At 43.5% G+C, this 22,941-nt stretch overlaps 1 protein-coding gene across 1 annotated transcript; it reads left to right on the top strand.

Moving 5' to 3' along the window:
- Positions 1–10,039: 10,039 nt before the first annotated feature.
- Positions 10,040–22,708, top strand: shc2 (SHC (Src homology 2 domain containing) transforming protein 2; the record flags this gene model as incomplete). Its single annotated transcript, XM_080506598.1, has 12 exons — positions 10,040–10,801; positions 15,535–15,605; positions 17,609–17,669; positions 17,837–17,956; positions 18,230–18,283; positions 18,459–18,510; positions 18,621–18,747; positions 19,894–20,074; positions 21,220–21,313; positions 21,796–21,975; positions 22,094–22,425; positions 22,580–22,708. 12 exons carry the CDS (start codon positions 10,040–10,042, stop codon positions 22,706–22,708), a joined length of 2,163 nt encoding a protein of 720 aa, XP_080362724.1.
- Between the last annotated feature and the right edge of the window lie 233 nt (positions 22,709–22,941).

Below are 22,941 nucleotides of genomic sequence, written 5' to 3'. Positions count from 1 at the left end.
ATGTAAGATTATGTTAAAACAATACAACATTATGAGAGAGAGGGCAAAGAGAGTGACTATAGTTTGACAGGGAGTGGGGAATAGACATCAGGGAGGGTGAAAATGAGAAGCTAAAAGTACCATATTGTGCTCAGATGGCTGATGGGAGGGTACATTGGAAGGCAATTCAAACATATGGGATAGGGTGGATGTTTATAGACTGAATGAGCAGTGGTATTTCTATATGTCAATACTCAGTGTGGCAAGATTTATTTCATCATGGTTCATCCATCCATCCATCCATCCATCTTCTATACCCGTCGCCAGTCTATCACACACACGCACATTCACACCGAGCATTTGTCCCACGGTGGTCATGAGTTCACATGCAGCCCAGGGGCCTCATTTATAAAGCTTGCTTAATACGCACAAAACGGGTCCTGAAAGAATGTAGCCACAGTCTGAGCGTGTGCATTTATATTTTACTGCATGCAACACACACTGCACCGTGAGACACGGGCTCGACCCACTCATGCAACCATCAGTTTAGATCAGGAGAGAAAACAGCCTGAAGCAGCAAGAGACCAATAACCAGGAAGTAAAATCCTTAAACACATTTTTAATTATATGAAATTAAGGAGGAAGCTATTTTCACAGACAAGAAAATATTGTAGATATTCTTACAGAATTAATCACATATGTTGCATGCAGTCATTTCTGGTGATACAAGGTGGGCTTATTGTTTTCATTGCTATGTTTTTTTCACTAACCAGTACAAAAATACATATTGACCCATAGAATTCACTTTAGCTAATTGGTTATTTCATTCCAGCATACATATGCACTTACAATCAATTCCTTAGTTGAAATTCAAGATTGCCTTTTGACCTCGTGTTTCTTTTTACATGATGTTTATAATTTTTGTGCACATTTTTGTTCTTTGCATATATTTAATGTTTTCTACAAATGCTAATTAGGAACAATGCTTATTGCGAATGAAACAAAATGCTGTAACAGTAAAAGAAGCATGCAGAGATTAAAATGCACACAACACAGATTAATAAATGACTTGGTCGTTCCACATTTTATAATCAGATACATTTTTGGTTGAAACTAAGAAATTGGGTGTGTTTACGTCTAGAACAAAACAAAAAAATAACCTTAAATTTGATACAAATACCAGAAATTAGAACACATTAACATGTGACCTTAATAGAATTTCATTCGGAGCACAGAGTCTGTGTCAATAACCTATAAACATAATGTCACCCCATTTGATCCCTTCTGTTTGATGCCACTTCGTTTGATTTGGATATTCTGAGTGGATGAAAATGCAAGTTTTATTTAAAAGTACAGCAATAAAATAACTCTGATATAGACAATGGCTTTCCTCAATGCAGAAACAGGTGCTCTGCTCTACTGTGTGTGTGTGTGTGTGTGTGTGTGTGTGTGTGTGTGTGTGTGTGTGTGTGTGTGTGTGTGTGTGTGTGTGTGTGTGTGTGTGTGTGTGTGTGTGTGTGTGTGTGTGTTGCGTCGAGTGACGTTAAGCCAGCCCACATCTGGCCCCGTGGTCAGCCCACAGTGCGCACCAGGTGTTAATTTAAGGTGGAAGCAGCTTCCGGGTAGAAAGTGATCAGCTGTTGGGAGCGTGAAGAGCGGAAAAACAAAGTTGACTGCCGCGATCAAGGGATCGAACTGGTGAGCTGCACGGAGGATCACTCACCAAATAAGACTGGAGACGACTGCCGGTAAGAAGCCGATACCCTGGCTTTCCACACGGACATTTGGTGCCGACGCTGGATGTTGCGTTCGTGGGCGCTCAGAAATATGAACTTTTTAACCAACGCGCTCGTTTCACTTTAGGTGTGGACAGTGGCTGATCCAGCCTAAATGTTATTTATCTCACCGCGGTGTTGTTGTTGTTTGGGTTGTAAAGAGCTGCTACATCAATGTGTATATACAATATGTGTAATCTATTGTTAAAGAAAATGAATTATTGTGATGAATTGCACTTGAGCCGCTGAAATGCACTTTAAAGAATGTCTTGTATATTTATATTACTTCAAATCTCATAATTATATTTTATACTGCTTAATGAATTAAATATCATGATTATTTGGGTTAAATGATTAATTGAGAAATTGGTGATAACTTGACTGAAATAGTTTATTTTAAAGTAAATGTATTTAATATATTGGGTACTTGTTGAATTTACTATAGTTGTTATGCCATATTTCTGAAATATTGTTGATTGAAGTGTTTATTGTATTTTGTATAGTTACACTGGTGTTTGCTTGTTTAAGGTTTTTCACCTGCACAAATAAATGAGGAAAAGAAATTAAAAGCCTCATCATTTGGGAGTGAATCCCAGCAGAAAACCTCCAGGAGTGTGAGAGGCGTGCACAAACAACGCCAGGACTTAACAGTGAAAAACCGCATCAAGCTGGTTGAAAAGCTACTCCCAAGACAAAGTACAGAAACTTCCGCTAAACTCCAAGATCACAGCTCATCAAAACACCATCCTACCAATGCTCCAACCAAACATAAAGAAATAAATAAAATAAAAAACTACCTACACTTCCAAAATGGCTGAGTTAAAGTCTCTGCAGCAGGTGAAAAGGGAGCGGACAACTGCCAAACAAAGATTTTCTCGATTGGCAAACTCAATCGTGAAGTCATGTCAGAAAATGTCAGCGGAAGACCTTATAGAAGCCTTCAGCAGAGTTACACAAGAAGCTGAAAAGGTAATGGAAGCAAATGATGAGTTGGAAACAACTTATGCTGAAATGGAGTCCGAAGATGTAACCGCCTCCAAAGAAGAAATAGAAATATGTGCGGACATTGAAAGGACAGTGAATGAGTGTGAGGCGAGACGCGAGGAAGTCGAGTCAATCATACAGAAAGTCCTGTGGAACAATTTTGGCTGCTCCGAGCTTTTCCTGGCATTAGAGGCAGCTGAAAGGGAAAACAAGCGCCTCTCAGCAACACAACCGAGTTTGAAGTTGGAGGTGTACGACCTTATGCTCAAGAACTTTGAAGGGCTTGTTAAGGCAGCAAAAGAATCCCTCCGCAAATGGAACCGCTGGACCCCAGATGCAGACCGGATGGACACGCAGCAGCGGTTAAGAGAATTGGAAGCTCACCTACCTGCATTGGTGTCGGAGAAGGCTGTTCTAATGCAGGCAAAGATGGAACAAGAAGAGCTAGCTGAAGCAGCTCCCCACTTCCAGGCACCTGGCATCAAATTGAGACCGACGGCGCTCCCAAAATTTGATGGGAATAAACGGAACTACTACTCCTGGAAAAAGGATTGGGAAGCACTCCAAATACAAGGAGAACGTACCGGCTCTAAGGAAGTGAGGAAGTTCCAGCTGTTGGACAGTCTTGAAGAAAAGGTGACGAGGGACCTTCGCCTGTCAACATATGGAACAGCAGATGAGATCTTCCGTGTCCTCGGGAACCGGTTTGGAAACAAAGCTGCCATTGCCTTGGAAATAGTTGAAGAACTACAGATGCTACCACCAGTGAAAAGTTACCAGTCGAGGAGGATCATTGACCTGATACAGGTAGTGGAGAAGGCTTTGCAGGACCTGAGCGAGTTGGGGAATACAGGTGCCCTGAAGAACCCACTCATCACAAAAGCACTGGAGTGCAAGCTGCCAGAAGGCCTAAAGAAAGAATGGCTGGTTTATGCCTCTGAAGAGGAGGAGACAGCATCACCAGTTGACAGGTTTGACAAGCTCCTAAAGTTTCTGAAAAGTCAGGAGAAGATTTATGAACAGCTGGAGCAGTTACAGGATGATGATCCTGGCAGGCGAGAACCAAAGATCCCGCAAAAGCATGCCCGCACAAAGACCACCAAATCATCAACCCCCCAAGCTTGCGTTGTTTGTGGAGAGAGTGGTCACAGGAAAAAGTTGTACTTCTGCAAAAAATTCAAAACACTCAAAGTGGCAGAAAAGAAAGAAGCAGTAAGAAGACTTGGTGCATGTGGGAGGTGTTTGGAAGTCCACACTGACGATGAAGAGTGCAAAACCACCTTCTTGTGCACAAATGAGGGCTGCAAGGACGCTCAAATCCCAGGTCATCACTTCTACCTCTGTTTCAAGTCTGAGCGCAAAGGAGGTGAGCAGAAGTGGGGATTAAAGCCTAATCCAGCAAAAGGTGGAGGGAAAAAGTACACGGAGGCCCAAGAAGAATTCCTGACCAGGTTGCCACCCGAGTTAGCTCTGCAGTGTCGGAACGCCTTTTCCAACTCTGTGTCGAAGACATTCAGCTCAGCTGCACCTGAGCACAGTCTGCTGGCAGAAAATGGCCTCCATGAATTCCCAGTTATAATGATGATCCTGGAGGTAATCGCAAATGCTGGACAAAAGATCGGGACCTTGATAGATTTGGCATCCGACACTAATTATATTACTCATGAGGCTGCACGTGAGTTAAACCTGCGGAGCGAAGATGTGACTCTCATAATTCATGGTGTCGGAGGGATGCAAGCCGCAGTGGAGACAAAGCGCTATCTACTCAAGATCCGAGTCACAACCCCAAAGGGAACCTTGAGATCCCACCAGCTGGTCTGTTATGGGCTTGACAGTATTGCTGAGGTGAATCACTGCGTGCCACCCAAGAAACTGCAAAAGATATTTCCTGATGTTCCCCTCCACGATCTGGTCCGCCCCACACAAATTAAGCTCCTCATCAGTCACAGGGAAGGCCAACTTGTCCCTCAAAAAGTGCGATCTGTTGGAGATCTTGTCCTGTGGGACGGTCCCCTTGGAAAAACAGTGGGCGGCTCCCATCCAGATCTTCTTGAAGAAGTAACCGTCACAGCTCATGACTCCAGGACGCATTTCGCACGCTCAATGCGGACAGCGGCTACCGATTACAGAGAAATCATCGGTAGAAGCCAAGGTCTTTCCCCCCAAATCATTCTAACCACCACGTCAGCTGCCAGCCGAGACTTCATGGATTGGTGGAGGTGGGACAGCATTGGAGCCGCCTGTGAACCCCGGTGTGGTGGTTGTCGATGCGGAAACTGTCAACCCGGGGGGAAGGAAATGACCCTTTCTGAGGAGCGTGAGCTGGAGCAAATAAGAAGTGGATTAACGTATGTTACAGGAGATCACCACAGTGAAGAGCCCCACTGGCATGCAAAGTACCCCTGGTCGCTGGATCCATCGACATTGCCAAATAACAGAAGAGCAGTTGAAGCAACATTCCTAAGGACCGAAAAGCAGTTGGGAAGAGAACAGGAATGGAAGATTGCTTACAAAGGTCAAGTTCACGACATGGTTGAGCGAAAGGCTGCGACTAAGCTCTCAAAAGAAGAACTGAAGAGTTGGACTGGACCCGTGTGGTACATCAGTCACCTCATCGCACCAAATCCCCACTCGGTGACCACGCCAGTCCGCCTTGTGTGGAATAGCAGTCAAAAATTCAGGGGCCACAGCCTAAATGATTTCCTCATCAAGGGCCCAGATGTCCTCAACAACATCCGTGCTGTCCTCCTACGGTTCCGGGAAGGTGTCTTTGCCGCACTCGGGGACATCAAAAAGATGTATAATTCAGTTTGGCTCGAAGACCAAGAAGTGCATCTTCACCGGTTCCTCTGGAGAGATTCTGAGGACGAAGACATTCAGGAATATGCAATCACGAGGGTCAACATTGGCGACAAACCGGCAGGCTGTATTGCTCAGGTTGCCATGCGGGAGACTGCCAACTTGCCAATGTTTGATCACTTTGAAGAAGAGCGCAGAGTACTGGAGCAGGATGCATATGTGGATGACATTCTTACCTCTCACAACAACCAGAGCCAACTTGAGCGGATAACATCCAATATTGAGGAAATACTAAAGGCCGGAGGTTTTCACCTGAAGCCATGGATATACTCAGGCCAAAGTGGGAGGTCAACAAGCGGAAAGGAGGAGAAGAATGAGCCCTCGATGATGGTCCTTCCAAACCAACTCTCTAAGGAGGACAATAAAGCCCTGGGTCTTGGTTATCACCCTGAAGACGACAAGCTTCACTTGATGGTAGCTGTGAACTTTTCTAAAAAGAAAAAGAAGATGAGGTTGGGAGAAAACCTTACAAAAGATGAAGTAAGGGCACAGACACCAAATCCGCTCACTCGAAGGGTGCTTCTAAGTCAAGTCTCTGGACTGTATGATCCCCTTGGTCTTGTGACTCCAGTTAAACAGAAGGGAGCCATCCTAGTGAGGAGATCCTTTCAAGAGGTGAAGAGCAAGTACAGCCCATCACAGGATACGTGGGACATACCTCTATCTGACGGCCTGCGAGAAGACGCCATGAGTCTGCTTGAAGATTACGCTGAGCTCAGCCAGTTGAGATTCACCAGATCCCTGACACCACCTGACCCGAGCGGCAAGCCCTATGGCATCACCTTCTCTGACGGCAGTGAAAATTCTTATGGCGCAATGGTATATCTGCGATGGGAGTGCCTTCAAGGTGTGACTGTACGACTGGTTGAGTCTAAAGCCAAGTTGACACCATTGGATCATAAAGGCGATGCAGTTAAAGCTGAGGTCTGCGGAGCAGTTTACGCGGCCCGGCTCAAGAAGTATTTCCTGAAACACTGCAGGATTTGCGTGGAGAAATGGTACCATTTGGTTGATAGCCAGACTGTTCTGGGAGCAATACAACGAGAGAGCTATGGCTATCAAACATTTTTCGCCAATAGAATTGGAGAAATTCAAAGCAGCACAAACATCCAAGATTGGTGGTGGATCCCTGGGATGCTCAATATGGCTGACATAATCTCAAGGGGGGCACGGCCCAAAGATTTGGATGAAGGTTCAGAGTGGCAGATGGGTCCCATGTTCTTAAGCCGCCCTGAAAAAGAATGGCCGATTAAGTCTGCCAAAGATGTTGCTGCCGAAGCAAGAGAAAATATTGCACGTATCCAGAAGAAGACCTTCGTTGCTGCAGTGACTCGGGCCCAAACAAAGAAGGAACTCAAGCAGATTTCATCATCAATCCAGACGGATTTGCAAAGAACACCTGCCGGGCCCACCGCCACGAGACTGTTGGACATCAAACGGTTCAGCAATCTCACTTGCCTAATAAAGTCAGTCGCAATGGTCTGGAGGGCAGCAAAGAAGCTTCTTCGTGTCAAAGCCGAAGGGAGGTCAAAGTGGGAGGCAGTTCCGTCAGTTGGCGTTGTTACTGTAAACGAGAGGGAAGATGCCTTCCGAGACCTCTGCCTGGCAGCACAAGATGGGGTAGCCTTCCCCAGCACCACAACAAATAGGCTGGTTGTATACAAAGATGCAGCCAGTGGATTGATGATGTGTGGAGGCAGGATTCAGCACTACAAAGAAGACTGCTCCGTTGTCCCACTAATACCTTTCGATGCCTGGCTTGGGACTCTACTGGCTCGCCACAGTCATCAGAAAGGGCATGAAGGGGTCGCTGGAACTTTGCTCAGGATGCGGCAGAAAGCCTGGGTTGTGCAAGGGAGAAGGTTGGCTCAAAGAGTGGTCAACCAGTGTGTCCACTGCAGAAAGGCAAATGCTCAAGTCTGTCAGCAAGTAATGGGCGATCTACCTGTGGAAAGATCAAGACCTGCCCCTCCATTCCAGTTCACCTCCGTTGACCTGTTCGGACCATATATGGTGAGAGATGACATCAAAAAGAGAGTGTCCACAAAGGCCTGGGGAGTTGTATTCTGCTGTATGGTGAGCAGAGCCCTTCATATAGAACTGGCCAGCAGTATGTCCACAGAAAGTTTCCTCATGGCCTACCAAAGATTTGTTTCCATCAGGGGTCACCCACTCAAAGTTTGGTCAGACCCAGGGACGAACTTTATTGGTGCAAGGTCGGTACTGGAGGACTTGTATGCCTTCCTGCGAGACCAGAACACAACAAGTCTGGAGGAGTATGCTGCAGGTAATGGGACAAAGTGGACATGGAAGGTGCTACCTGCCGATTCTCCACATCGGAATGGAGCCGCTGAAGCTGCGGTACGGATGACCAAGAGGGCCCTTCAAAGTTTGGGCATGTCCAAAAATCTTAGCTTCACGGAATTTCTCACAGCACTGCATCTGGCTGCAAATCTGGCAAATGAGCGGCCTATTGATGCAAGAGTCCAGAGTCGTGAAGGCCGAATTCAGTATGTTACACCAAATACACTCCTCCTCGGACGAGCATCACAAGATGGTGATTTCAAGTCGTTTGACTTTGTCAACTATCCTTTCAAGCGCCTTCAAGAAATCCAAATCCAGGTCAACAGCTTCTGGAAAGCGTGGTGCCAACTTGCTGGACCAAACCTGTTCATCAGACCTAAGTGGCATACCACTGAAAGGAACGTTGCTGTGGGGGATGTGGTTTGGCTTTGTGACCAGAATGCTCTGCGAGGCCAGTTCAGGCTTGGAAGAGTTGTCACAGTGGCCTCGGACTCAAAGGGTGTTGTAAGAGATGCCGAAGTCCGTGTCGCACCTGGCCAATGTGTTCCAGTGCAGCAACAAAGGTCAACACCCCCTGACCAAAAGGGGAGTTCTATTTGTGTTGTGCTGCGAAGAGATGTCAGGCGGCTCGTCGTCCTTCTGCCTATAGAGGAGCAGTGACTCCTTTCAATAAAAATAAGTTCGCCTCGAAGTTCTGCAACCTGCCTGTATGAATACAGGAAGGTTGAGTGGGAGGTGTTGCGTCGAGTGACGTTAAGCCAGCCCACATCTGGCCCCGTGGTCAGCCCACAGTGCGCACCAGGTGTTAATTTAAGGTGGAAGCAGCTTCCGGGTAGAAAGTGATCAGCTGTTGGGAGCGTGAAGAGCGGAAAAACAAAGTTGACTGCCGCGATCAAGGGATCGAACTGGTGAGCTGCACGGAGGATCACTCACCAAATAAGACTGGAGACGACTGCCGGTAAGAAGCCGATACCCTGGCTTTCCACACGGACATTTGGTGCCGACGCTGGATGTTGCGTTCGTGGGCGCTCAGAAATATGAACTTTTTAACCAACGCGCTCGTTTCACTTTAGGTGTGGACAGTGGCTGATCCAGCCTAAATGTTATTTATCTCACCGCGGTGTTGTTGTTGTTTGGGTTGTAAAGAGCTGCTACATCAATGTGTATATACAATATGTGTAATCTATTGTTAAAGAAAATGAATTATTGTGATGAATTGCACTTGAGCCGCTGAAATGCACTTTAAAGAATGTCTTGTATATTTATATTACTTCAAATCTCATAATTATATTTTATACTGCTTAATGAATTAAATATCATGATTATTTGGGTTAAATGATTAATTGAGAAATTGGTGATAACTTGACTGAAATAGTTTATTTTAAAGTAAATGTATTTAATATATTGGGTACTTGTTGAATTTACTATAGTTGTTATGCCATATTTCTGAAATATTGTTGATTGAAGTGTTTATTGTATTTTGTATAGTTACACTGGTGTTTGCTTGTTTAAGGTTTTTCACCTGCACAAATAAATGAGGAAAAGAAATTAAAAGCCTCATCATTTGGGAGTGAATCCCAGCAGAAAACCTCCAGGAGTGTGAGAGGCGTGCACAAACAACGCCAGGACTTAACAGTGTGTGTGTGTGTGTGTGTGTGTGTGTGTGTGTGTGTGTGTGTGTGTGTGTGTGTGTGGGAGCAGAGTGGTTCAGCAGGCAGATGTGTTTTAGCTAATACAGTCTGAGAGCAGCTGGGCAGGGCAGGGCTAATAGACCAATGACATCATCCAGAGAGAGAAAGAGAGAGAGAGACAGACAGGGAGCGGACGAGCAAGCTTGCTTCGGGCAGTAAAAGGAGGCAGACCAGCGCAGACAGAGAGGAGAGCGGCATGAAAGCAGGACAGTATGTGTACGTGTGTGTTAATGGGAGAGGACCAGACATTGTACAGTTTACTCTGACAAGGATTTAGGACTCGGTCCAGAAGATTCTCTGTATAGTTTTTTTCTTCCTTCATTTCATCCCCCCCCCCCCCCCCCCCCCCCCTCCCTCCCCATCCCCTTTTCCCTATTCCCTTTTCCCCCATCCGTCCTCTGGCAGTTATCCCCCGTTTAGCTCCTGCTTCAGGCGGCTCCACCGGGCATGCTCCTTAAGCCAAAGTATGGCCGCTTTCGCAATGAGTCTGTGACCTCCTCCGACGACCTGATGCAGAGCTTAGCCATGAGCGGCAAAGTTGTGGCCACACCGGTGGTCTCCTCCTCCACCCAAAGTCTTCATCTGCCTCCTCTGCCTCCTCTGCCTCCTCTGCCTCCTCTGCCTCCTTTGGACCCAAGTGCCAGGTCCTCATCCTCTGCTGGAGCAGCAGCCTTGGCCGACTCCCCTTGCCTGGATGGGGAACAGGATGCCACCACAACCTTTTGCATGCTCATCCCAAAGATGCCCCAGTGGAAATTCTCCAACTCACTGCTCAGCCGGAGCCCATCCAACTCCAGTTCCAGCTCCAGCTCGAGCAAGGATTCGGGCAAGGCAGCAGCAGCTTCTTCCCAGTCTTCTGTCTCGTCTTCATCACATGGCGGAGTGACTGCAGCCAGCGGTCCAGTGGCCAGCCTTGCAGCAGTGCTTAACTCCTGTGACCCTGTCTGCATCACCCCATGTTCTCTACAGGCCATTCGGGGGCAGCGAGCAGTTACTGGGGGACATGGATTTGGGACCACAGAGGTTATGATGAGCCCTGGAGGCTCGAGCAGCTCCAGATCAGGAATGAATCGCAGGACAAGGGTGGAGGGCATGTGGCCAGGGGGAGAGGACCTCAACCAGAAGGGCAGCTTCATCCACAAACCCTCTCAAGGCTGGTTGCACTCAGACAAGAAGATTGCAGGACAAGGGGCTTCTTATATTGTCAGGGTAAGTTGGTGGACCCTTTTTTTATTCAATAGATATGTACTGTGTCTCTGTTAAAGCAGGTTAAATAGAAACTTAATTTAATATTTCCTTTACAAACAAGAACAACTGGCATCTGTTCGTGTGCTCCTTGACCTGTCACAGAATATTGATAGCCAACTTCAAGGTATTCTATCATGTTAGGAAACAAAAGGTCGCATCACTACTCGGCAGTTTGTTATGCAGCTCATGCTGCAAGGACTGGGGAATACATAATTTAATCCAGATAGATGTCTTGGTGTGGCTGCCGGGGGACTGAGCCAGGATAGCACACTGCCTTCAGGGTGGAGAATGATTAACCAAGATACTATAAGCACAAACTACAATCAGGCCTCTCGCCTAAATGCATGCAACACACTTTACTAAAATAAAGAATGATTTGTAGTTTTACTGCATTATACTTATGTGTGCGTATCTACTCCCACAGTACGGATAAATGCTCTTTGTGTGGTCTCAGGATTGTTTACTTTCATTTGTTGCAAGACATTAGTCCAATTTGATCCCTTTTGTATGTCAAAGTTTATCACTGATTTAATCATCTCACTATGCTCAAAGCTTTAAAATGTTTTACAAAATGTAGTCGTTAAACTAAAGAAATATGGTAATGGCATATAAAGGAATTTAGGTGGGGCTGCCCAGAAATGATTTAAAATCAAATTAATCATTTTATGTTCCCAATAAAATTTGTGTGCACATAGATGTATGTGCTTACAAAGGGTTTCCATTTGAAGCAGACATCTTGACGTCAATTTCAATGGTCCCCTCTTAACAATCCCTCATGACCGTTCACCTCTGGCTCTGGGCTCTCTTGTCCTCCTCAAAGTAATGACATGTCTCTTGATTAGCCTAGTCTGGGGCTCAAGCACACCGTCTAATGGCATCATACAGGCACCATTCATTCCTATATTTAATTACATTTGGTCATAGTTATTTGCATCATGTGATGTGAGAGGGGGTGGCTGGATCAGTAAGGAAGAGGTCTGAACGTTGAGTAGGTACGACCTCCATGCCTGTTGTTGTGCCAACCGAAGCAGTACTTTGTACACGTTTCATTGTTAAATCTATGCAGGGAGGAGTATGTTCTGCATAGATTAGTGTCACAGTGACAATAGATTTCTGCTGAGCTGGGCTATTTCTCAGCAACATTGCTCCCCATAGTGAGGAACTGCCTCCCTCTCTCTCTCTCTCTCTCTCTCTCTCTCTCCTCTCTCTCTCTCTCTCTCTGTCTCTCTCTGTCCTCTCTCTCTCTCTCTCTCTCTCTCTCTCTCTCTCTCTCTCTCTCTCTCTCCTCTCTCTCTCTCTCTCTCTCTCTCAGGCTCAGTGTCAGCCTTGTATCAGCCATCACTGATAGCCTAAACTCCACAGTAGCCATCAAACACGGTGCTGCAGCCGCCAAAGCTTTAAGCAGCAGTTTATACACCATTAAAAATCATGCTGCACTCATCATGTACTCGTTCCTTACAGTTCTGTATGAAGCATTTGCAAGTTTAAATCATTCGTGTCTCCAATAATATGACTAATGTTATCAGTTATGATCGAGGTTCCAGAATAAATCATCATCACAATCCTCCATGGTGACTTCTCACAATACATGAACAAGAGGCTACTGTCGTAACTGAACTGGAAAAAAGGGACAGCAAAGTAATCATTTACTGACAGTGACTTTCATCTGGTCACCCTACTGCAACACAACACACAAGGTTGCTGTTCTGTATTTGCCTTTCGGCTTAAATTAAAGCATACTAGATCATAAACCGAAGCACAGCGCATTTTCTGTCGTGACATGCTATGAAACAGCAATGATTTATGTCAAAGAAAGCAGCCATGAAAAAAAATGGAGTTTGAATGCCAGTTTCATTGCATTTCAGAGGAATGTTCTTGGAAAGCAGGATCCCTGTAGTCATATGAACAGTGTGCCAAAGTAACCAGAGTGCCAGATAGGATTATAAAGGAAGGGATGTGCCGGATCATTAGATGAGTGTCTCACAAAGGCGCCATTGGTTATAAGCACGATAGGGAAAAAAAAAAGGGGACAATTTTCCTGATGGAAGACTTCCCTCATCTCTAAATCTTATTAAGCTCATTAAGCTCTGAGGCGCAAAGGTTGTCCTCTCCCCGTTTCTCATTCTGTGTCTGTGGTTGTTTACGACTGTTGTGGAGAAGAAGAAAAAACAAACTGAGGAGCTGAAGTGCAGAATAGTTAGTGACAATGCAAATGTTGTACATGTGAATGTTTATTAAAACCAATACGAGCTTGGAGAAGTATTATCACCGTACATAACTTAAGATGCCTCTCCAAGTCTGAGAATTGTACTGTTTAAACTTTTTGTACTGTTGACTAAAAGGCAGCGCCAGTTACTAAAGGCGAATACTCAGAGTTATGATACATTTCTGCATTATGTAACAAAGCCTTCTTTAACTAGAGGTTTTATTGTGAATCTCTTTTTTTTTTTTTTTTTTTAACAAACACGTTGACTCAGATGTGAAATAGTTAAATGCAAATTTCATATGTGGGCCAGATATTAGAAACCGCTGCATCCCAAATAAAACATGGGCCGACACAAGGGCAAAGGTTGTAATTTAGCCAAGTTTTTCCAAGGTCCATTACTCCAACTTGACATTTGCAAGAAATAACCTTGGCATGTATGCCAATTAGTTCGGATTATCTCTGTTGCGCATGTGTATAATCTACAGTTGTTGGGTATGCCTCTACTCCTTGAATACACAGAGCAATACTGTTCTTGGTGAAAGGGGTGAGTGATGAAGTAAGTTAGTGAGAGACAGTTGTCAGTCACCAACAAAACATTTCAAAAAAAGTCTCTCATAGCATAGCTTCAAATGGATCACATTTATTCAATGTCTACATGGTGCCCCTTGCTCAGACTATATTATCCCACATCATCTCCGATCATACTTTATATTTCAGTGTCCTTTACTTTCAGTAGGTGTATTCATCAAATCAGTGTGTGGATGTGCCAGAGGCTTCTCCAGCTAAACCCAGACAATCCAAACAAAAGTGATTGATTTTGGCTCCAAAAATGAAAGGTCAATGATCAGTGCTCCGTTTAACTACGGCATTAACGTGGATCCATGTTATTAAATGCCAGAAATGTTAGTGTATTTATTGACTCAGACCTTAATTTCAACGACCACTTAAAAGATATTAAATGCCCTTTTATTTTCTTAATATGTTGTTTTATTTCAATAATTGTAATAAATTTCATGTATTTCTTTGCCTTTGTGAGGCACTTTGAATTGCCTCTTTGTCTTTAACACGATAGGTATGTACACTATACACTGTTTATGACACATGGCTTGTTTACATTAGCTGCCCTGTGGATATATACATATTTGTACATATGTTTTTCTAGACCTTCAGAAATAGGACATTAACCTCTGAAGTACTTTATGATGTGATCTCACATGCTTTGATAGTGTACCAAAACACACTCACACCCTCTAGATACTCAGACAGCGAAGAAGCAGCAGTTTATCCATGATTTGGAGCTCTTGTTGCTAATAATCGAGTTAAAATGCCATTAGCACTCCACCTGTTATCCACTGGGAAGCTGCTCATGTGGTAGATTTTCACTGGTTTGCTCTTCAGTGATCTATAAGTAGGGGGGGTGGATAAAATTAGAATGTGCATGTAACAGGTTTAAATTGACCTTATTTATATACAAATCACATATATAATATCATTTTTTGATTTTCAGGTTGCTACTGCCTGCTACTGGCCATATAAGGAAAACCGCGTTTTGGGCGAATTTCTCGAATTTTGCCACTTTTGACAAGTTTTGTGATTTAATGGCTCAACAGTAACGTATCATATATTACATTCACACATTTGTCATGCTAATCAATGTTTTATTTGTTTATTTTAGGTAGAAGTAGCCAAGTTTTCAGAATATTTGCCACTGTGGGACGAAAGAGAACAATGCTAACACCAGAACAATTTGGCAACAACCTCAAGATAGTTTTGGGGAAAACAACTGACAGATCCACTGTTACCTTGACAGAATTCCGTGCCGCGATGGAAAGACTGTCTGTTCAGCCATTATAATCATTAATAATGTGCATGCTATTGATTTTTTTTGGTGTGTTCTAGTATAAACCATACCTTTTAGTTCATAAATAAACAAAATAAAACAAGTAATCACTATATTTGTACACAATGTTGAGACAGAGTCATTGTCCATTATCATATATAGCTGAAAAAAGCGTGCAAAAGTGTGATATACGCAGTACATCAAAACATGCCAGTAGCAGGCAGTAGCAGAACCAAAATTGAAAATGCAGGTTACTTGTGTGTTTTATATATAAATAAGGTCAAAATAAACCTGTTACACGAAGGTTTTGGGAAAAAAGGTCATTTATCCACCCCCCCTACTATAAGGGGACTTGATTTTGCATCTCGGAAGTAGTCACAATAATAATGGATTATTCATGATGTGTTATGCTTTGCTTCAAATGAAAGCATCCATCATCGTTGTCGTTTTATGAGCATTTTTTAAATTTTTATTTGGGACATTTTTGAAAGTTAATTTCAATTTTTGTTAGATTAAGATTAATAACGGCTGTGTATTTTAAAAACAAGATGTAGCATCATTTGTTCAACCTGAAATCAAACTGCAGCCACTTCAGTAAATCCACTTACAACTTTATTTTCTCTCTTTTTGGGTTATTTCTCTTCATAGTATATGGGCTGCATTGAGGTGCTGAAGTCAATGCGCTCCCTGGACTTTAACACTCGGACTCAGGTTACAAGGTAAGCGAAATTCATACTAAACTACTGCCATGAGGTTTTTACTATTGGTTGACAGTTGTAATCATGCTATCAAACCAGATGCTGTAGCTTGTCACACATCCTTATTGAATAGAATGACACCTGTAGCTTTTAATTAAAACCTATACCTTTTGAGGATTGCATGAGCTTTATTCAAATTTTTAATTGACAGTCCAGATTTCTGGGTATCTATTTATATGCACTCCGTGGTGAAAATCTAGATTAGTCACAACAATGAAAGTATAAGAGGCAAAAATCAATACAAAAGTCTCAAGTTCAACATGAATTTGGTGCATGTCGGAGTTGGGAGAAAAAAAAAACTACTGCTATATTTGTGTTCGCTGCTATGATATGTCATTATATGTTTATGTGTGAAACTATACCTCGGGGTCTCAGTGTGTCAGTTGCTTTGTTCTTTATGGCCGACATGTGATGTTATTGCTCTGAAAGCAGGCTTCTTGGCAATCTTCATTCTCATGGGAGAAGCAGACTCACTCATCGTTCTCTCTTGCTCTCTCCCATCCTCGCCCCGTACCCCCCCCCTCCTCCCTCTCACAATCGATTGGCAGTAATCTGAGCCCACCCGGCATCCATGGCTTAAGTGCAGGGGGGGAGGAGGCAGGCGAGATGTAGTGATAGAAAGGGAGATCTATTATTGATGATGTTCGCTAATGACTGTGGAAAGCTGCAGTGGTCCCCACCAAAGCACCCTGCTGGATGTTGTCTGCGGCTGTATCTTCTTGAGGAGGGGGGTGGGGGGGGGGTGTAGGGAGTGGGAGGGAGACATGCTCAAAACAAAACAAAACAAAAGCGAAGACAGTGAGCAGAAAATGAGCACCTCTACTTCTGGTTCTGCTGGAATGCGATTGTTTGCATAGCATTTGTCTGGATATGTATTGTCCAGTGAGAAATCTGTTTCAGGTTTGCATCTTTGTATTTGTTGACTTGATTGTCAGCTTTCATCACGTTTAAATTACTATGGCCTTTTGTACGGAGTCCCTGCTAGACGCAGATTGAAATGGGTTCAGTCCTCTAAATTCTGCATCATGCTGGAACAATAGGTCTGTGTTTTGGCTGTTTAGTGGTTCAGATTATAACATATTTACTATTCTGATGGATTTGATCCAAAGGTTACATGTAAAAGCAATTGTATGTCCAACTCATCCTCATCTTTCTAATTGATGCACGAGGAAATAAATTCTTTATAGACTACAACGAAACGCAAAGTTAATTTCAGAATTTCAAAAATGTATGCCAGTCCTTGGACTCTCTCTCCGCCAACAGTGCTCTCTGTGTCGTGCCGCTTAACAGCAATGCTGGTGATAATGAGGTCCGGCATTTTGTTGCAGGAGAGATACTAAGACTGCTGACAGATAAAACAACACGCCATCTTTACTGCTCCACCTCTCTCTGCCGGCTCATCAGCATGAGTCATTTGAACATTGTGGTGTTTTTCACAAATCCCTGAGAAGACCTTTACTCGAGATGGGGCCTGCGACAGTGCTTTTTAAATATTTACGAGCTACTTGATAGGGGCAGCCGGCTTTTGATTGCTGTCCCCGCTGTCCCCTGGCGGAGAGCACGTGAGCTCCAGCCTGAAATCCATGTTATGCCTCACTCCCGCTACCACACACACACACACACACACACATGGGACGGACAACTCAAATAGTTATCATACAGCCATAACCAGGAGTTGAGCAGCTTCATCCCAAAGTTGCATTGAGATGACAGCGAAAAGCACTGTAAAAAGAAATGTATGTGAATTATTATATAACACTTCACTTCATAGCTATGTCTTCTAATTTGACTTAATGTCACTTGAACTAAAAAGGAAGGCAATAAAATGTCATGATCATAATGTAGAAGTTTAATTGTTGTCCTGGACTCATGTGATTAAGGATGTTAACTTTTGATTTCAACGGCATTGACATAGTTTCTCCTTGAACTATGAATTTTAAAAAGTGTTTTTTTTTTCTAATCAGGGAAGCCATCAACAGGTTGTGCGACGCTGTGCCAGGAGGAAAGGGGGCTTGGCGGAAGAAGGTAGTACATTACTCATCCTGCTGTGCATGTTTTATCTCACTCTAGGTTAAAAAAGAAAATCTATCAGATCAGTTTTTCAACCTACAAGAAAATATACTGGCACAAAACCTCCATATATGTACAGTTAAAACTATATGATGGTAATTTCTACTTTTCATTGTTCGCAGGCCCTGAACAAAGCTCTCCAGTCAGTCATGGGGAAGAGTAACCTGCGATTTGCAGGGATGAGCATTGCAGTCAATATTTCTATAGATGGTCTTGGTCTTCTCATCCCTACCACTCGTCAGGTCAGTATTTTTGTGATAGCATTGTCTAATCACAAGTAGAATGAAAGTGTTGTGGTGGCATAGAGGTCTTTCTTTCTTTCTGCTCGTGCAAATATTGTTCAGGCATGTCACACCTAACCTAAGATTTTTGATGTGTTTCCACAAGGACAAATTAAATATGAGGGAAAGTACTGAATCAACTTGTATTTACAGATTGATTCTTGCACGCAACCCTTTACATTTTTTTAAACTTGTGTCGAAAGGTAAACTTTTACTTTGTCGGATTTGTTTCAGGTGATAGCACACCATCCAATGCAGTCCATCTCATTTGCATCTGGAGGAGACACTGTGAGTGCAGCATTTCACACCCCACTCTACATGCAGGTTTAAAAACCAAAATAAGTGGAGTTTGTGTGCATTTTAGTCATTGCACTTGATTGATTTCCATTATGATGATGGGCCTTAGCTGTATATGTTTAATTTATGTCTGGCCTCATTGAAGTGTTCCTTCTGTATGTTGCAGGACACACCTGATTATGTTGCCTACGTCGCCAAGGACCCTGTGAATCAGAGAGGTACACCCTGCAACGAATCTGTCTCTGCCTCACAGCTCATTTCATAATGTAACAACACGGGATTTGTTTCACCGTTTATTAAACAAGGAGCAATGTGTCTTATTCTTCAGCTTGCCACATCCTGGAGTGCTCAGATGGTTTAGCGCAAAGTGTGATCAGCACCATCGGCCAAGCCTTTGAGCTGCAGTTCAAACAGTATCTTCACAGTCCTCCTAAAACCATGGCATCCGTCGAAAGGTAAAGGAAAATACTTTCAGAAATCACAAATAACACATTTCGTAAGATAATCTACAACTTATTGAGCTTTCGTTTCTGTTCTCAAAATCTTTGGCTTTTCTGAAGCTTTTAGGGATGCTTGTTAATCAAAAGACAGCTTTGTGTTCAACCTTTCTCGCATAACATTAAAAAAAAAAGATAATATACCTTATATAAAAATAATTCATAGCTCAACAAAACAACCTCCTCGCTGTGAGCGACAATAAATACACTGATTACTTTCAGGAAAGTGAGATGAGTGCAGGTGGATGAAGTTTCTTAATCAATCTTTCTTACAATAAAGACAGCATGGGCAAGGCATCGTGAATAAAAGCTGAGCCACCACAATAACCTGATCTTGTATAGAACTCTTTCATTCTTTGATATTTATTACAAAGAGATTTGATCATTGTACTCGTATTACTTCACATGTATTTTGTATCATTGTAAACGCACATCGTGTCACACTGTGACCAGGCAGCACGTGTATTCACAGTGATGCTACTATACATATATTTTTCTGGTTTCAAATGAACATCTTCCTCCCGGTCGATGGCTGCAACCCTCAAGCTGATTTATCTAGATCATTGTGGCAGTCGTGTTTGCCACCATCGGGTTCTGCCAGAGAGGGGCGGAGACAGATGTTCCAAAAACCATACTTTATTAAACAAAATCAAAACTAACTCAAAACCGCACACAAACACACAGCCTCTTTCAGGCTCTCCATCAGCGTCTGTGTGCTCCACCTGTCACTGGCTGTCTCTGGGAGGCTCCTCCTTTATGAGCAGGGAGGTGATTAAGCACTCTCTCCCTCCCTTTCCACGCCTCCACTGCTGCTGCCCACATTGTCTGGGAGGTTCCTCCTTACAGGCAGAGAGGTGATTAAGCACCTGATGTGAATCAGGTGCACTGCCTCGCCTCTCTGACCACACTCATGTTCAGATGTGGAGATGTCACTTCATAAGTAATTTGAGACTCCTTGTCTTTTTTTCGTGAATACTGAAAGCAGCATACAATGTAGATGTTGTTTTATTGCTTTTCTCGCAATTCTACTATATTTACTCTCCTTACTTAGGTCTGCATAAAAAAATATGCTGTTTATTCTATAGTCAGTATTTCCTTCTTCAGGTCAGTCAGGGCTGAGGAGCCTGTGTGGGGGGACGAGGAAGACTTTTCTGAGCACGACTACTACAACAGTATCCCAGGAAAGGAGCCTCCTGTTGGGGGGGTTGTGGATTCCAGACTGAGGCACAGTGGAGCCCTCCTGGGTCACATCCACACACAACCACAGAGCAAGACAGCAGCACAGGTGAGTGTAACGGCATAGTTGTGGAAACTGTGTTGAGTCAGATTGTCTTAAAAGCAAACACGGTTTCAAGGAAGTGCTTTATTTTTTAAATAACACTCCAAAACAAATCTCACAAAAAGGCAGAGAAAACAAAACCAAAGTAAAAGGAAGGCCAAGTAACGACCTGCGATCCAGGCTAAATTGATGAAAAGGGGGGGGGGGGGGGGGGAAATGAAGTTCTAGAACTGGCAAGGTATTTCCTTCGTGGCACAACAAGCACCAATGAGCTTTGACTGAATCTGACTATCACTGGTTCAACAACACTTTTCCTTCCCTGGACGAAGTTTGATAGATCCTGATCACCAGGAATACCCCATTAAAAGCTGCCACCTAAAATCCTGTGTGTGATGTTGTGCTTGTATACAATTATTCCTTCACCTAAAACCCTTTAATCAACTCGAGTTAAACGTCCAGTTGTCCATTGTTGTTTTTTAACATATTGAAGAGCAACATGTTCACCTACTGCCTAATATGTCCCATGCCATGATAAGAAAATGATCAGCAATATGAAGGACTAGGACACTAAAAGCAAAATACACTGGGAACAAGGTGAAAATGCAAACACTCGGAAGGCAAGATGCCACAAAATAAAACACTTCCACCACAACTGTGTTGTTGTTGTGGTTTGCTTTAATCCTCATCACCACTGGTTTTTGTCACGTTATCAAATTAGCCAGATGTACCTTAATTTCAAATCATCTCATAAGCATAATTGAAACTACACCTGGTCATCATCGAGTGCTGTGTGTAATTGCAGGGTATAACTGGACGCTCGGGATATATTTTTGCCTCATAAATGTAATTACTGATTTGCTGCGCCTTCCTCATTTTCTGCATTGAATCATGGCAGCATGGGCATAAATACTATTAGTGTCCCACTGATGGATCTGCGCCATAATTGCAATGGGCAGATATGACGATATAAATATATTTAGCCACTTTGCAGCCTATCGGGTGGAAAAAAAAATAAAACAAAAACCATTACCCTCTGCTCGAGCTGATGTTTCACATATAGTGCTTCAGAACTACATCACGCAGGGATGACAGAAATCCGTCTTCTATTCAGGCGGAAAAGTACAAAGTACGTTATGTGTGTGTATGAGCAGATGGGCTCACCAGCAAGGAGAGAACAAGCGTCTTACCCGCCTGGTCAGCTGTGTTATGAGCTTCACTGGGACACTGAGACCACCGTCAACTCAGGTGAGACACCGTGTGGCAGACAGAGGATATAACAGCCAGGGGGCGAATGGCTGGCTGGTTGGTGATCACGACTCACAGAAAATAGGTGGAGTAATGTCTGGGTTCAAAGTAAAGGGCAATTCACACAAATTCAGTTCGGAAGATCTTCAGTACGAAAACAAGTACTTGTTTTTAATCTTTATCTGTTAATCAATTGCCCCCATTTTACCTGATAAAATAAAATAGATTGACAATACAGAGGTTTAGGTTTGTTAATGTGCCTCCATCTGTCATTTAATTCTCAGGAACTTGAGGTGTTTGTTGTTGTTTACTTGTGGTGTTACATGTGGCGATTACAGACCTTTGCTGCCTAAATAACTCGCTAGACCCTTTTCAGGGTCACATGAAGAGAATTAAGAGTTTTTGGATCTTTCGAGCAAACCCAGATCAAAGAAATGCCCACATGATTGCTTCATCCATCATTGTGTATCTGTGTTTCTCAGGTCTGACATCAGATGGTTACCTGTGTGCTGATGGTCAGCCACCAAGCAGTAAGGACTATGAGGAGCATCAGTATGTAAACACCCAGAGTCTGGAAAATCTGGAATCCTATACACAGGGCCATGAAAGATATAGAGGGGCTCGAGCACCTGATAGTCCCAAAAAAGACCTCTTTGACATGAGTGAGTCTGACCTTTTAGTGTGATGTATTCACACAGCATGGTTGGTAAAAATATGTTCACTTTCCAATCTGGAAAATACTGGAAAGACTGTATTTCTGAAATGTTGTGGTCTTTGTAGGGCCTTTTGAGGATGCTCTAAAGCTCCATGAGGCCTATGAAGGAGCCGCTGGATCTGGTGCTCAGGCTGGAGGAGGCAGCGGCATTCGTGTATTGGAGGATCAATGGCCCAGCCCACCACGGCGTAGAGCTCCCGTCGCCCCAAATGAGGAGCAGCTTCGCAGGGAGACGTGGTACCACAGCCGGATGAGCCGACGAGACGCAGAGAAACTCCTGGTCCGAGATGGAGATTTCCTCGTTCGCGAAAGCACTACAAACCCAGGGCAGTATGTGCTGACCGGCATGCACTGTGGCCTTCCCAAACACCTGCTGTTAGTGGACCCTGAGGGAGTGGTGAGTCTTCCAGCCAAGTAATTTTCAATGAAACGTCCATCCAAGATGTTTTTAATTTGATTAAAACCTGTGAAGCAAAAGCTAGTTTGAAATCAGACCTTCAAAGATCAATGTGATGACTTGCACTGATGAACTTTTGTTTTTCTTCATCCAGGTCCGTACCAAAGACATGCTCTTTGAAAGTATAAGTCACCTTATCTCGTACCATCTGAAGAATGAGTTGCCTATTGTGGCCGCAGAAAGTGAGCTCCATCTTAAGCAGGTGGTCAGGAGGAGACTGTGAGAATCCTGGCCCTGCATGGGATGGTAAGCTTGCAACATGTACTCTGGGAACATGATTAAAAAAAACAACCTCATTTTGACTTGACATCTTCTGTTTATTTAAGAAAATCAGGTCAAATATATTTTAATAGAACTGAAACTGACAGTTACTTGCAACATAATTACTAAAGGAACTTTGGAAGTTCCTTTAATAGTCTTTAAAGTTGAGCATCAATTTTCAGAAGGAAATACTGG

Source organism: Blennius ocellaris (assembly GCF_963422515.1).
Source record: "Blennius ocellaris genome assembly, chromosome: 12".
Taxonomy (NCBI): domain Eukaryota; kingdom Metazoa; phylum Chordata; class Actinopteri; order Blenniiformes; family Blenniidae; genus Blennius; species Blennius ocellaris.
Note: the sequence above shows the minus strand (reverse complement) of the source record. Positions and strands in the feature narration are given on the sequence as shown.